The sequence below is a fragment of the Phyllostomus discolor genome, chromosome 10, assembly GCF_004126475.2.
Source record: "Phyllostomus discolor isolate MPI-MPIP mPhyDis1 chromosome 10, mPhyDis1.pri.v3, whole genome shotgun sequence".
Classification (NCBI taxonomy): Eukaryota; Metazoa; Chordata; class Mammalia; order Chiroptera; family Phyllostomidae; genus Phyllostomus; species Phyllostomus discolor.
The window spans coordinates 17,677,147-17,694,329 of NC_040912.2; the positions used below are offsets into that span (position 1 = coordinate 17,677,147).

At 39.0% G+C, this 17,183-nt stretch overlaps 1 protein-coding gene across 1 annotated transcript in view; it reads right to left on the reverse strand.

The window, feature by feature from the left end:
• The window catches only part of HDAC9 (histone deacetylase 9), an 825,092-nt gene that overhangs the window by 12,137 nt on the left and 795,772 nt on the right, over positions 1 to 17,183 (reverse strand). The window contains exon 26 of the mRNA XM_036010543.1: positions 2,288 to 2,465. Within this exon, the coding sequence (XP_035866436.1) occupies positions 2,288 to 2,465 (178 nt within the window). The remainder of the gene's footprint in view (positions 1 to 2,287; positions 2,466 to 17,183) is intronic.

Below are 17,183 nucleotides of genomic sequence, written 5' to 3' on the forward strand. Positions count from 1 at the left end.
GTGAGTCAGATATGAGTTGGCCAGGAAAAGAGCTGCTTTACCCAAAATCTTAGTACAAAATGAGTCATCTCACTCCAAACACCAATATATCCTCCAAAATAACTGGCAAGAATATTCTATAAAAAGAATCTTGCCTTCACCCTTTTCCATCCATTTAGCTCTCTGATTTTTCTAATCTCTCAATTTCCTGTGCACTTATAATATTGCATTCATCACAAGGGCCCCAGAACATTTCCACCTTTTTATCTCATTCTGAAAGTCCTCTTTCCTCTGTTGAGTCGGGGGGACAATTCTGAGAGCATTCCCCTGAAGAGAATAAAGGCTCTGTGGCTTTCAAGGTTTCTCTCTCTCTGATGAAATTCATGCATGGTTCAATAGAAATGCAAAAGCCAGTTCTAGAATAATTTTTCTTTCCCTCTCCTGGAAAAAAAAAGTGAGTTCAAAGCCATAGAAAATATTTCAAGCGAAACTATTTTCCTTTCCGCAAGAAAAATCAATCAAAATTGATACAATCTGTCTCAAACAGATAAACAAATATGAATGGAGGCCACAAACTTCAGCTCTGGTCCCCTGGACGTCAAAACACTGCCCTTCCCATGCTCTCTCCGCCACAAGATGAAGTTTGAAAATCACTGTGAACTGAAGCCCGGGTCAAGTCCCTCTGGATGAGCGGGAGTCGAGCACACTGGTTACCTGGCTACACAAGCACGCCAGAGAGCTAATTCCAGCCCAACTGCTGAGACTTTTACATTTCTTAGGGCTCATAACATGACTTATTAATCTTAATTATTCTAAGCTCCACAATTTAATTGGCAAAATTACTTACAACTCATTTCACCCAGGTTGGGATTGAGCTTCGTTGCTCTATATTAAATGAAGTTTCAAGAATAGCTATTCTCCTTTTATATCCAACACTAACAGATGCTAGTTTCCTCCAGTTTATAGCCCTCAAATGACAGAAACTAACTGTATTTGGCCTTGGGAATAATTGCAACACCTTTGGATTATGAACTTGGTTCAGTTCTTAGCTAGGATCGGCAGGGGGTTAGTTCATATTATCAAAGACGTAAAATAAGTTTTCCCTCACATTCCAGATGCCCGTATGATGATGACTTATAATACAACCCTGTACAACTCTTTTTTTCCCTTCTGGTAATCTGCTATTTAAGTGGTTACGGTAAGAAAAAATAATTGCATAAAAGTAAAATCTCTTATTCAATGTATCTCCTGCTCTGACCAAAACAAGATGTTAAATCCATTAAACTCTGAATATTCAGTAAAAGCAAGAAAGCTAAAACTGTTCAAATTTGTGCATTCTTGGGAAAATTGCCAATCTATCTACTGGTAGCAGGGTCTGTGTAATTAACGGTGATGTTATGTACAGAGGGAGTCTGGTTTCATTTTTCAGAAGCAAGTTTAAAGTGCAAGCTGGCAGAGCTTTAGCAAAGCCTCACCTGAGTCGTTTTTGCATTGAGGAAATGTGACTTTGAAGTCAGCAGAAGAAGGCACCAATATTAATGTACGTACATTTGTGGTGGCTTTGGTCATAGTAGACTTAAAAGAAATTCTGCATATTGCATTATCTGTAGGATGGGATGATGAACACCAAAATGCATAAACTGACAAACATTTCTTAAATAGAGAATAAGCAAACCCCATCTTAGGTTAAACTTATTTTTTTGCCATGAGAGCTATACGCATCCATATGAAGACTAATCAAAATCAACCCATCTTATCATCATGTGAGGTAAAATCAGACTCAAGTCCACACTTTCTGTTACACACTTTCTTCTTTGAAGGCCAATCCCATCCTCATCTCGTTGTCATACCTCGAGGCCAGCCCTCTAAGGAGCCTGCCTGTATTTAGGCTATCCAACCGGCCAGCAGTGTTTCCAGCTTCCGCTCGCCCTTTTTCCGTTTGTTACACCAGTAATTTCAAAATGACGAGAGAAAGAAAAGAACATCTGGAAAGATAGAGATGACTAGGGCAGAAGGCAAGCCCATACTCGGCTCTTTCCATGATAATCTGCACTAAATTATCCACCGAGAAGTGATTTTTCTCACATCCATCTCATCCCCTCCACTTCTCCGTGAACTGCAACCACATGCTCCGGCTCTGTGTTTCCCATGAAGAATGAAACAAATGAATGAATTCTTGACAGCCAACAGCATGTGCTGTGGCATCTGCAGCTTTGGAGAAGACAGGTGGTGGAAGTGAAGGAGACACGTGGGGGGAAGTCTGGAGCGAGGTTCACGAACATTAACGATCAGCCTGGATGTTACTGACCTGCATGGTTCGCCCACATTGGATCCATACCTGCTGTCTTCTTGAGCGAAGGGCTGCTCCACGTCCACCGTCAGGGAAGCGAGAGCAGAAACGGTCTCTGTCTCCTCTTGCAACTGAGGCCCTGCTGGAGCACAGCCCCTTGGCACAGCCGCCATCCTTACCGACTTCCAGTACTTGCCTAGGGAGAAAACCACATGCATTGTATGCTATTGGAATTTTAGTTAGAGCAGTATTAATCAGAATACTCATATAGGTCCAACTCAGAGTAGCAGTTAGATTAAAATTCACCATGTTATACCCAGTTGTAATTTGGTTTCTCGACTATTATGATTGTCTTTTTTCTCAGTCTAACGAGGCCAAGTTGAGAAGTGCTCACAAACCCAACTCTGAGTCTCTCCCATGCTCGGAAGGTGACCAGTGAGGAATAATCTGGATCCGATGAACTCACTATCAGATTGACAGCTGTCTCTGCAAATAAGTCGGCAAATGCTGGGCACCGTGCCCCTGGGAAAGCCTCAAGAGACTGGGAGGTAGAAGTCTCCTGGAGAAACTGAATGAAATAGCAATGTTAAAAATTGCTACTTGAGCCGTTAACTTTTTTTTTTTTAATGAAGCTGGAATATTAAAGAAAAGGAAAAGGCCAGAAATGCCAGCATGAATCGAGGGGCAGCTTTGCCAGAACCATCAGGTTTGTTAGTCCTGGATGTTCTTTCTTTCTTAACCCCAGGGTGTGCACTAGAACAATAATTGATTTAAAACTTTAATATACACACTGGCTGATGTTGGAACCCTTCCACATGTCACAGGGATGTTTCTTTTTTTGAGGCAGGGAAGGAGAGTGAGAGGAAAATAGGAGGTCATTTCATGAGAACGTGCCAGTGGGATACGTATGAAAGAGCAGAGTTAATGACCTTCTTGCAGCCCCGGAGCTATTTTTTGTGAAGTGTTCTGTAGCCCCAAAGGAAAGCAGAGGAATCTCCCTCCGTGCTAACATGACTCACCAGGTTAGAACTGTCTCCGAAGCCTGACCAATTATGTAGAGAGTTGGCATGCATTGTTTGCTTACTTCAAAAAAAAAAAGTTCCATTAGAGTAGAAAAGGCACATGGATGAATACCGGATTGGAAAGCAAGACAACTGGGTTCTGGACCCAGCTCTGCCTCATGCTGGCAACCCTCTGTGGCTCTTTATTTCTGCTTCTCAAAGCAAGGGGAGGGCCTCAAATCATTCCAACTCCAACTAACATTTCATGACTGACCTTTCCCTATCTTACTGTTTCACAAAGGAATGAATGTCGTGTTGGGAGAGGATCCCCGGTCTCCCCACCCACTCCCTGTGCCAACAGGACCTTCTGACACAACTGTCTACTACTGTTAATACTTTCCTTGCCGTGATCACCTACTCTGACCAAAGACTGGGAATCATAAATCTTTTAATGTGGCTCACATAATAGCAATTTTAACAGTGAATGAGCCTGTGTACTACTATTTTTTGAAAGCTAAGCCTGTCCCAGATGTGGAGGACACAAGGGTGCTTCCCTGGCATCAAGAAACTCACGGTCTAGCTGAGACAGCACTTTTAGTTAACAAACAATGACAATTCTGTACAGAGAAGGCCCATGTGTTCCTGAGAGGAAACAAGTAGAACATATACTTATGATGGCAGGAAGGTGAGAGAAGGCTTGCCAGAAAAAATAACACTTGACTGAGTATTTGAAAGACCATCAGAAGTTAGCGAAGCTGAAACAGAGGGAGGTGCTGATGGTGAGGTATCCCTGGAAAAGGAAACAGTGTATACAAATGTGTGGAAACTTGAATCCCTATAGTTTATTGAGGTACAAAGCCCACTGCTAGGCACAACTGGAACACAGGAAATGTCTGGATGTGATGAATGATACTGCTGGGATAGGCATGGGCTGATTAACATACCATCTTCAGGAACATGCCAATGATACTGGACTTCAACGTGTGGGTGTGAAGGCCATGCTAAGCAGAACACACAGGGCATCGGGTTAAAGTTTGTAAAAGATTCCCCTGGAGAGGTCATGAACAATGGATGGGAAGGTGAGGGGAGTGGTAACAAAAAACCAGTTGTACATCTTGGCAAATGTCCAGGGGGAAATGGTGATTTCTCAATTAAGAGGAAGTGACAGAATAGAAATGAGGAGATGGACTAAAAGAGGTTTGGGCGCTGGGCAACGGGAATGTATCTTGACTTATTCTTCTCTTTTAAATATATAATCTTTATTATATTTTTTTCCATGACCATTTAGTCCCCTCATAACCCCCTGCCCCCAGCAATCACCGCACTGTTGTCCATGAGTGCCCCTCCCACCTCTCTCAACTTTCAAGGGTGACCCTGAATCGACAGTTCCACTACAAGGCCCTAACTTCTCTAGATCACTATGTCATTTTAATCTTGCCCTAGTCGGAAATGCTGGGCTCTATCTTTAAGTGCAGTCAGTTGTAATGAGTTTCAGAAAATACTGCTATTAAACATTATTTTAGCTCGTGATATTCACAAGGCTGTCAATGCTGGTGGACATGCTTTCCTTGCTCTCTGGAATGACTAATATATGGGGCCTCTGGAAGAACAGGTAGCTGTTGGCTTATCAGTTAAATTATGTTGTAAACATACAGGAAAGAGAAATAACTGTTATTGAGCTTTGGATACATATGCATATTGACTATATATTGACATATTATTTATATTCATACCATAATATGAATATGAGTATATATTCATATTATGAACATATATTGTCAAGGACTGTGCCAGGTGTTTGCACATTTATAATTTACAATTTCATTACTCCTCATGACTGTGTAGGCAGTGTTAGGTAATTATTTCTAGGGTTACATGGCTAGCAAGCAGAGAAGCTCAAACCCTCAATTTGGACTGCTTGATTCCAAAACATCTATTTCTCTGCAGTCTGTTGTCTGTCTTTATTTAGTTCTCTCCTACTCTCCTCCTAAAACACAGTGCAAAAGAATTATATATATATTCTTTACAAGGAAATCATCTTTGGTAATGACATGTTACCCTTGTTCCTTAGATATATGACTCAGTCGATCCACCTTTTATTGGTTTAATGGCATGAGTTTATTGCAGCAACTGAGACAACCATGTTGAGACTAATTTTTTCTACTCTTCCTTTCTCCTAACCTTATACTTTTGCAAGACCTGGTTACCAGGCATAAGTCACTGACAAAGCTAGTGTAAAACTGGAGACAAGTGCTAACTCATTTATGAGTACGAATAAGAAGTCCACTGAAAATGGAGCCCTGAGCTAAAAGTCATGTTTTCCAGATTGGAGACACTGGGCTAGTCCCAGAGAAATCATTCAATCACTCTGGGACATAATCTCCACATTTATAAAGTGACAGGCATGGGTGTGGTGATAAGGTCTCTTTCTGTTCCACTCTCAGTGATCGTGGTGCTTCTGATCTCATATTATGTACCACTTTTGGACATTAGAATACATTTATTATGGTAGAAAATATTCCCTTTCTGTGAGCCTATGAACCCTTGAAGAGGTCAGCAAACACTTAGTTTTAGATAATATGGCACACCTAGGATGACCAAGGGCTTTAATTTTCAAGCATTGTTCTTTTTCTTCAAGAAGAGAGCTCTTGGTTGTAGAAAATACAAACATCTTCATCCCACAAACACAATCAGGACAGAAGATGTGAATCATTAATAATAATCTTTCAGCAGATAACTGACACTGATCCTTCAAAGTTTAGTCTTTATGTGTGTAAGTAGTACGAAATATCTTAAATGGCTGAGGCCTTTCTGAATAACATGTATAAAATATTCTGCCAAGTTAAGAATAAATGTTAGAAGTTTGGCTTTTATCCAAATGTGTATGAGGTTCCTGACTCAGAAATAACCCAAAACTTAAAATTCAATATGGCCTCTGGCAAAGCCTATAAAAACAAGGGAAATATTTTACATTAATAATGCATTTATAGACCACTATCTCTTTTTGTAATGTAGAATAATTAAAGTGTGTATAGCACAGACTGAAATATGAAGACAATTCAAACCCTGTGGGTTATATTTTCACATGATGAGTAGGTTTTTTTTTTTTCCTTTCACAAACCTGTGCAAGAAAATCGTATCTGTTGGCATGGGAATAATATGCACATTAGCACACAAGAGAAATGAACCAAGGTTTATTAATAGAGTTTTCTGGAGCTGCTATTCATAAAGTAAAATATTAGTAGCCAGCTACTACTAGGTTGTTCTCCTAAGGCAGTAAAGCTGGCCAAAGAGAGCTTTCCATTGAACCCGGATGCACACACTCCCTCTGTGGTCACATCCTCTACCCTTATGCATTTTTCCCGCTATGTAAAGCTTCTCACTTTTCAGCAATTTTTTTTCTTTTGGACTATTCAGCCTTCATTATTCTGCATTTTTGTTTTGTCTGCTAAAGGTAAAGCAAAGAATGAATCTAAAATAAAGGTAAAAGCTAGGTAATGGAATGCAGAAAGTCAAGAGTTAGAGACGGAGGCCATGGATGGAGTGTCACCGAGCCAGATGGGAGTCATGAGAGGGTCTCCTGCAGGTACTGGAGAGTCAGATTTCAGTATATACCAGGGTGCTCTTGGTCATGCGCAAGGTGGAAAAATAGGTAGTTGCTGACACAGGAAGGTCTGTGTTGGAAATAACCCATCTAGCAAGAGGTTTTGCAACCCAAGCCCATGGACGCTTTCAAAACCTCCTGACCCCAGCACCTCCCGCTTCAATCATCATTTTGGGACCTTCAGAATCACTTCTCAGACTTGTTCTTCCCATTTGAATGATGTTGCCTTTCACCATTACACACTGTGTTCTCACAGGAGAAGCTGACACTGACCTAAATCTCTTCCTGTCCCCTTGAAAAATTATTAACACCTGGGATTTACAAGGGGCCTCAAATCATGAATTTTCTAGAACTTGGACCTTCTTAATACTTTTTAAAGATGCAGTTTATGGGGCCACATGGAGGATTTTACTGGGATTCAAAACATTGTATGTATGAAAAAATAAAGATGCATTGAAAAGTGAAGTATAACCAGAGGCACTGAAATTAAGAACAAACTGACAGTAACCAGAGGGGAGATGGGGGGGTGATAATCGGGGGCAATGGGGGGAGGGTTTTCAGGAACAACTGTAAAGAACACATGGACAAAACCAAGGGGGGGGTGGAAGCAGGGGAATAAGGTGGGAATGGCTGGGGTGGGGGAGGGAGTAGTGAGGGGAAAATGTAGACAACTGTACTTGAACAATAAAATAATTAAAAAGAAAAAAGAAAAGTGGAGTATAGATAGCATGACCAGGTTATTTTTCATCGAAATTGGGGCAATTTTGACATTAAAATGGGGCTAAAAATAAAAATTATATGTTATGCAATTTTTCATTTATTGGTTGACTAATTATTACCAGTGGATATATAGAATATCATATTCCAAAATTATTTTCACAACTAAAATTCTTTCTAAAAATTTAAAAATAGCATAATGCATGCATAAGCACAATAAGCATCTTCTTTATATAATCTTAACATTAGAAAATAACATAAGCAGAAGTACAATTATTGGTAAATATTCACATATATTAGTTTTGTGGCCATCTCTCTCACTGATAGAATATTATTGGTATTTTTATGAAAAATGTTTTTTTGCTTTTAAGTGGTATAAATATTTTAGACTCTTTCACAAATTTGGCTTCAATCTTCTTCATAGCGGGATTTAATGGTTAAAAAAATTGAAACTGTGGCATCTTGAATTTACTCTTCCCAAGAGACTATAATATTTTGGTTGACAAATATTCTCTGCAAGGGCAGTGCTACCTGGTAAGCTCAGGGTAATTTCTGCTACTGGCAGAATATTTTCACTGTAATTATTAAGCTATTAAATGAGTAACTATTTCATACCAAACATTTTCATGACTACTGTCTTTTCTGTCTTTTCAGAATACCTTTCTCTGGCAAATATTTTATATAAGCCAAACTTTTCAAAAACATTTTCTCCAGTTATGACTCTTCAACATTTTATTTACTGAATTTAGGTGCTGCAGAAAATCATATGACTTCTCAATTTCATTCCATTCCAGAACAGAATATAAATGTATCTAGCTAGAGAATCGTTTTATCAGTGATTCTATAAACAAATAGACACGTTTGGAAATCCAGTTATACAGATTTTCAAAATCAAACCTGGTGCATGGTTTTTACCCTTCAACTTATTCATTTATTACTTTGTTTTTTTAGGGATCAATTTAAATGTTTTCCTTTTTGTAACACTGTTACAAAGCTTCAAAAGCTTCAAAAACCGAAATTTTGCTTTTTTCATTTCTACTTCTTATCAGCTTCATTGAGGTATAGTTTATAGTCAGTAAAATTTACCCATTTTGAGGGCAGGTTATGATGCACATTGACAAATGTGTACAGTCATAAAACCTCTATAACAATAAAATATATAATATTTTTTTCACCACAGAGAATTCCTTTTGGCTCTTTGGAGTCAACTTTACTCTCAGTCTTGGCCCCTAAGAGTCACTGAAATTCTTCCTCTGTACTTTTGCCTTTTCTAGAGTTTCACGTAAATGGAACCATGTAGTCTTTAATATCTGGCTTCTTTCACATAACTTAATACTTTTGAGATCCAGAAGATTTCTTATCTTTATGTTATCATCTCTATCTTTGTTTCCTTGTGTGTAATATGATTTTCTATTCCCTCTGGTTTCTTTTAGATTTCATTATGATGTTCCCCAGTGTGATTTTATTCCTGTTTATTCTGCTGGGCATTCACTGAGTTTCATGGATATGTGGAATTGCAAGTTTCCATCAAATTTATAATCTCTTTTCCATTATGTCTGCAAAAACTCTTTTACATTTTTTAGGAAGTATAAAATAAATATTACTAAATTTTTAATTTTTATGAAGTTATAAAATGTACAAGTTTCATGTACTCCATAGTTAATACCAAACACATTTCTGTTCTTTATAAATAAGCTGTGCTCCCCAAAAGTTTAAATTTGCATAGAATAAAATGATTTCATTGTCAATGTTAAGTTTTCACTGTTATTTACAACAGTACTCACAATAATGCCCTATGTTTTGTTTTTGGCAAATGTATTTACAAAGCTTTCCTTGATTCCATGAGTAAAAAATATAAAAACCATTATTAGATTTGATTTTTCTCTTTGAAGTATCTGAGGACATTGTCTCATGTAACCAAAATATTCCTCTAGAGAAATGAACAATAACAATTATTAACTCACTTTGGAGCTTGAAAAAGAAAACTTAAAGGTGAATATACATTTAAAAATTTAAAAGCATAGAGATTTTATCCAAACAAGAAGCCAGGCTTCATAGAATGATACTCAAATCATTTTATCCAACTGCAGTTGTTCAATTATCTCCCTTGGTCTCATTTTCTATTTTTGTTTTATTTTGAATAACTAATAAATTTTAAAGTAAATGCTGCCACTGATTCCATAGCATGCATCTTCAGTATTCATGTTACTCATGATATCACTATGTCCCCAAGTTGAATGATGAATATTGACAAATGTTTTATGCAAGTTATATGTTAACTACCAACTTATCTTGGGAAATAACAATTGAGCACTGAATCTTTTAACATGCACATTTGCTTCTGAGCACATTTCCACCAATGTGTTGATAGCAAAATTAAAATATGTAACTAACCACTAAAATAAATAGCTGTGGAGTTGGCATGTGAAATAATCGACAACTTCTGTAGAAAAAATTCAGAGCATAAACACTGCATGCAGGACTGCTGCCCCTATTTCTCGAACATATTTTGTCCATACCTGACCTCTGGTTCCCTGTGTTTCCCACAACCCCACCTCCTGGCAGCTTGGTGGCTTCACGCATGTCACAGCTGCGACTACAGCACTCCTGTCTGCTGCACCAAGTGGCAGCAATGTTGAATATTTTTCCCTCCACTTCTCAGACCAGAAATTTAGCTGTCTTTTTGGAAAATTGTCTCTATATTATATTTTTCCCATTACCATTTAGTCCCCTTATGCCCCCACCCTGCAGGAATATGGCCGGTGTCTTGGTTGAGGTCTGTTATTTCAACATTTCATCCAGTTGTTTCAGATATTTCATTTCTTAGAAACCAAATTGTTCTCACACCCTGTTTTTGTAAATAAAGTTTTATTGAAACACAACTATGCTCATTACACATTGGCTATAGCTTCTTCCTTGCTACAATGGAATAAACTGTTGAAACACAAGGACATATATATTTACTATCTAATGTTGTGCAGATCCTTGCAAACCTCTGATTTAAAGCAATTAAGTACATAGACTAGCATGCCTTATTTAGTAAAAGATCACTCTGGCATCAATTTAGAGACAATTGGAGAAAGCTAGAGTGGAAATGGGTAGACCACTTTGTAGGATACAGAAATAGTCTAGGAGAAACATTATAGAAGCCTGATTTGGGACAGTGGTCATAGCAACAGAAACAAATAAGTGGATGAATGAAATGTTTAAAGAGCACACACAAAAAAAAAACAACACCAGAATGGGTTAATGGACTATAAGTAGACAGCATTGTAAACAAAAACATGAAGAATAATTGCTACCTTCCTGTCTAGCCAAACTGGAAGGGTAGGGTGCCACCTACCTGAATCAAGAAACCCAAAAGAGGTTTGAGCAAAGATAATGACAATGGCTTTGGACATGTTGATTAGACGTGCCTTTGTGATACCAAGGCAAAGACGCTGAGCTAGAACTTGAATAATCATCTGGAACTCAGATCTGAGGTCTGAGCTGACAATATAAATTTTTAGAGTTATCATGTAGAGAGGATTGAGAAGCTATGTTCTGAGTCAAAAACAACAATAAGTAAAATGACAAGAAATAGTTATTGAGTGCCTATGATAATGTGTGTTTGCATGCAATTTCATAGAATTCCAAAACTACCTATGAGATAGATTCTTTCACTTTCCTTATTTTTCAGATGAGAAAACTGAAGAGGGTTAAAAACAACTTAACCCATATTGCACCCTTAGTGAGAGAATATGTGGTGTGAAAAGGATTTAGGCAGAGGATGACAGGCTCAGCTCACTTAGCAGAGATTCTGCATTTAATGTTGCAGCAAGGGGAACTAGGAGGGGCTCTAACAGCTGATTTGTTTGATTAGCCGAAACATGGACAGAAAGGTGAAATGTCAGACCCACCTTGGATCAATGAAAACAAAGGGACTCAAAGACTTAGGACGATTGGAATATTAAAGTAGGCTTGTCATTTAAGACTGACTGATTCACTCTGGGAGGGCCCAGAAGACATGCCTTTCACTATGGCTATGAGAAATAACTCTGTGAGCAAAAGTCCTGGTGTTTTTGAAGAGCCTGTGGCTGCTCATTTCTGTAGACCATGGCTTACAGTGGGAACTGTGGTTGCTGAATTGGGGAACCTAAATGCAATGGAAGTGACTGGATCCCAAGGTGGCAGAAGCCAAGTGGCTATACTTCACTGCCTAAGGCAAGGTGGGTTACCTAACGGACAGCGGAGCTGAGGTGGCTGGGTTGATAGAATTGTAGAATGTCCTTTAGAAGACTGGGTTTCCATGCAATCTAGGTCGTAATATCTTTCAGGCAAGGTTCTCCAGAGGATGGATTTGATATAGACCAGGATCCAATATATGGTGCTGTTTCACCCACATCCACAGAACCAAGGGGTGGAAATGAAAGTGGCATCTATTTTACCTAGTGATCAACTAGCAAAAATTTTTGCTTACTGTTCTGGTGACATTATGCTCTGCTAGCCTAAACGTCTTAGTTCCAAAGGGAAGAAAGCATCTACCAGGAGATACGGCAATGACTCCATTGAACTGGAAGTTAAGATGGTCACCCTAGCACTTTGTATTCCTTGTGACTGAATCAAAAGGCAAAGGAAGGAGTTCTGTGCTTGTAGGGGTGACTGATCCTGAAAACCAAGGCAAAACTGGGCTGCTTCTTCCCAATGGAGGTAAGGAAGACCATGTGTGGAATATAGGTGATCCCTTAGTCATCTCTTCATACTACCATGTCCTGGCATTAAGGTCAATGGAAAACTACAACCACTCAATCTAGGCAGCCATTGCCTTTCAGGAATGAAGGTTTGAGTCACTCCATCAGGTAAAGAACATGAGTAACATGATTAGCTGAGGTGCTTGTTGAAGGCAAAAAGAATACAGAGTGGATTGAAGTGGGTGGGCACTTACGAATACCAGCTGTGATCACGTGACTAGTCACAGTAACAAGCACTCTACTTGTCATGAGTATTCCCTTCTTATTTTGTCATGAATATATTGATATGCAAATATTTGCTTTCCTCCATCCCTTCCTCCCTTATCATGTAACATAACATGCACTGACTTTATATCATAGTATTTAAGTATTGTTAATTTTACATCATAGTATTTAAGTTATGGGACATTGAGGAGAAGAATAAACATCACTCAGAGCTTTACCTCCTCTTCTGGGGAAGGGCTTAGTGATTTTGTTTTTTGTTTGTTTTTTAGTTGTACTGAGGACAGTTGTAACATGTTAGGCATCATAAACTATCACCTTGTTATGGTCTTTAATTGAAGATTAAGTATGATTTAAAGAGATGTGTATGATGTTAAGTGGACCAGAGGTGGACTTGTGATGGCTAATTTTATGTGTCACCTTGACTGAGCCAGAGTGCCCAGATATTTGGTTAAATAGCATTCTGAGTGTCTTTGCACGGGTATTCTGAATGAGATGAACATGCAATCAGTAGACTGAGTAAAGCAGATCACCCTCCCCAAGGCAGGTGGGCCTCCTCCCATCAGTGGAAGGCCTGCAGAGAATAAAAGGCTGAATGAAAAGAATTTTCTCTCTCTGACTGTCTCCAAGCTGGGACATTAATCATCTACAGCCTTCGGACTCAGACTGGGACTTGTAGCACTGGTTCTTCTGGTTTGAAGGTCTTTGGACTTGGACAAGAACTATATCATCCATTCTCCTGAGTCTCCAGCTTGCTGACTGCAGATCTTATCATCTTAGCCTTGATAACCACACAAACTACTGCTTTACTGTATATATATTCTTTTTCTCTGGAGAACCCAGATGAATACAGGCAGAACCAGAGTGAACTTGAAACTTTCTGTGGACCCAGAGAGTAAGGGTTTGTAGAAGGATGAAGCCATGTCTAAAGGACACAGGTGTCCGTCTGAAGGAGCTCTGAATGGCCAGAGTGGGAACAATCTGAGCAACACAATAATGGCAGGACTGGATTCTAACCCATAAAATAAATACCCAGGAGCACATGATGACATGACTCTATGATGAACAAAATAAAGAATGGACGATAGAGAACAGCTCTCTATATTACAGATTATTTGTAAGTAATAAGTGTAGAAGGAGTAAGGAAAATAGAACATCAGCACTGGAACATCAGAGTAATACTTTTGGCAGGCAAGATCCACCAATGGCTGCTGATGTTAGTGAGCAAAAGTTGGAGGGCGAACAGGATACTTGCATGATCTCAAATTATCTTCCCAAGATATAGATTAATTCCCAAGGGAAACATTATAACATAATACTGGCAATCTCCTTAATCATGTGATCCAGATTAACTACACCAATAATAAGATATGCTGACATTATATACTACAGACCTGATGTAATAAGAAGGGGGCTGTATATCTGCGGTGGTAATCTTGCAAAAGATGTAATCACAACGGAACAGCAGAAAAACCTAAGCTGAGAAAAGTTCTTCAAGATGTTTCTGAGCAGTGCTTTACAAAAGAGTGAAAATCATAAAGGGCTTGGGAAGACTGAGCGAGGAACTGTCACAGATGGGAGAAGACAGAGACATGACAACTAAATGCCGTGTGTCCGTCATAGACTGAACTCTGGAACAGAATGAGGAAATCAGAAAACGTGGTGGAATCCAAAGGAAGTCTACATTCAGTCAAGAGTATTGTATTACTGTTATTGTCTTAGTTTCTGTAATTATGCCATGATTATACAAGATATCAACATTAGGGGGAGCTGGGTGAAGGTTATACAAGATCCCTGTATTACATCTGCAACTTTTCTCTAAATCTAAACTATTTCAAAAATAAAGTCTGATAAAATCCCTTTTCAGTCTGGCAGCAGAGAAGACACTGGTAACCCCAGGTGAGAGCACAACCAGACCAGACTGGTTCTGACAGAGATTTGGATATGAAGGAATTGAGATAACTAGACAGACACATTTTTCAAGAATTTGTTCCTAAAGAGCTGAAGGGCAACAAGGTGGTAAGCTGGAAAAGGGGAGAGGTAACTGGAGTTTGGTTTTTAAGATGGGTGAGATTGTTGGGTATTTAACGTTGATGGGAATAAACGTTCAAAGGATGCAGTTTGGCAGCGACACTCACAAGGTTTGTTGCTGAGATTAAGGGGGAAGGTGAGCCCGGTGGAGGCTGGAAAAGAGTGAGGTTTGAAAAGAGTTGGATGGAGGCAGAATAAACTGGCTAAGAAACACAGACGGATTACAGTGGGTCCATTTGAGTTTGGTGGTCGGAAATTTATGAGGCCAAGTTGCCATGATTCACGCCAGTCTTGAGCAGGCCTGCTCATGTATGTCCAGTGTTGGAGGACACTCTTTGTAGAGTAAACTCAGGGTTGAGACTTTATTGGACAAGCAGAAGAGCAAGGTTTTGAAGGCACATTAAGAAGTGGAAGGATAAATCAATTTACGTGTTAGTCGTTCTAAGCTGGACAGACTAAAAAGTCAAGAAAGGAAATGGATAATGAATTAGAAGAAACGATCAGTTAAAATCAATGAAACAACACAAAAAGCCTGAGGTGTGTGGGTGAACGATTCGATGGTGTATGCATGGGTCTGCTGTATCTCCTTCTGGCAGAGACATGGCTGCCAGCCCTGTCTCAGGATTCATATTTTTCACGTCTGCTGAGACAGTAACAGATGGTCATCTGCTCTCCAGGTTCCTCTTATTTCCTTCTTCATGCCTTATCTCTATAAGTGTATGTCATAAAAACAAAACAAAACAAATAAAGCCCCTGTGTTATTATTGTATTTTCTTGGAGTTTCCTGGAAGAGTGAAAGCAAATGAGTATTTTTGGTCTATTATCTTTACTTAAAAATAGTGCCCTTCCACCATTTTAACCCCACATATAAAGCTTATTATTTCTTGTTTCTCCTTTCTGCTGACTTTCCCTAGTGGCTTGTGTTCTTGTGTATTTGACCTGATTCATTTACTTAAATATGTATGTATTTATTTATCTGAGCTCATATCGTTGAGCTTAATCTCTGTGTATACTGAGGATCTAAATTAGGGATATTTCCTCCAGAGAGAAATTGCATCTGCTTCCTCCAGAATCTGGGAGTGGACCAATTTACTCATCTTTAGGGCCTATCAAACTCATATCCCCACCTTTGATGCAGACCAAGGGTTTCTTGAGCACGTGATAGCTCTGACACCATTATCTGCTCCAGGTACACTCTGCTATTTTTATGTTACCTACTGCTTACTACCGCCTCTTAAATTTCAGCTTATGTTTTCTTTTTTCTCTCCCATTCTCTTATATTATAGCAAGTCCAGTAATGTATTAAAATAGTCTGCTTTAATATACACAGAAATCTATTATGTTTTAGAAATGGTCTGTTCTAGTGTCTACCCTGGGATACTGGGGAATAAATAGGAAGGCTGGTGGGACTATGTTTTTGTATGTGAGATAAGGTGGGAACAGGAAGGTCACATGCTTCAATAGAAAGAAAGAGGGCTTATAGCACAGTTAGATCTTGGTTCTACTGCTTACCAGTTGAAAGACCTTCAACAAACAACCTAAACTTGTCATTTAGGTTTAAACCTAAACCTTAAACCTAGGTTTAGGTTTAAGCCTCAATTTACTGATGAACAAGATGAGGAAGCTAATTATGCACTGTTAGTTGTATGAGGATTACAGGATGATATATATATGAATATGATCCAGCAAATGATCGTTCCCCAAACCCGACCCTCTCACATGCCCTGCATCAGTAAATGGTATTGCATATGTATGGGAGGCTCATACTGGTATTTAGTATATAATCACAAAGCATTCCTTGAAGAGTGTTAAATCCTGGAAACATGCAATGCATAGTTTTGCTTATTCTCTTGGTTTGATTAGTTTTGTCTTAGTAGAAACGTGAGTGAAAGAAAATTCATACTTACAGATGCAGATGGATTTTTTTTAAGAATCCAGACAAGTTAAGTCTCTATGCAGATTTCCCTTTTTATTCTGGTACATTCTAGTCCTAGGGCTCCACCAAACAACAATCAGAGTTTCCACATTTCGAGAGAATGGTTAATTAGAAGTGCACAATCAACTTTTGAAAAGCCATGTGAACAGCTCTGACCTGGCTCTGATACAAGGAGGGCTGGCGGGGTTAATAGTGGGAGAACGTCTAACACTGCTTTTCCTCAATGAGGACCTGCCTGGCCCAGGGCTGCAACGTCAAGGCCTCTGTCTAAAGCCAAAGAATCTATGACAAATAGCAGCTCACACCTGACAACAGTCAGGGCTTTAAACTCAGCAGGGCAGGGATTTGAAATTCTGCCAATCCTTGCATTTTTTTGTGATTAGATGTATTTTGCAAGTTTATAAGGAGCTCCAAAATGGATTCATAGCTCCACGGCTCCTTGTAATTTGGCACTGCCCCTCCAAAACTGGCTGTGGCTACCCCTCAGTTGACTAGAACTTCCAAAACTTCAAATCTTCAGTAAGAATTGAATTTTTAAAATAAACATACCCCTTTGGGAAGAAATGGGAAAAGTGTACACAGTATTTTCAAAAGGAAGAGATTTATTTGTCAGGGATTGTAACATAATGGCTAAGACTGGAGCTAGACTGCTTGCTGTGTGCTCTTGCCTTTG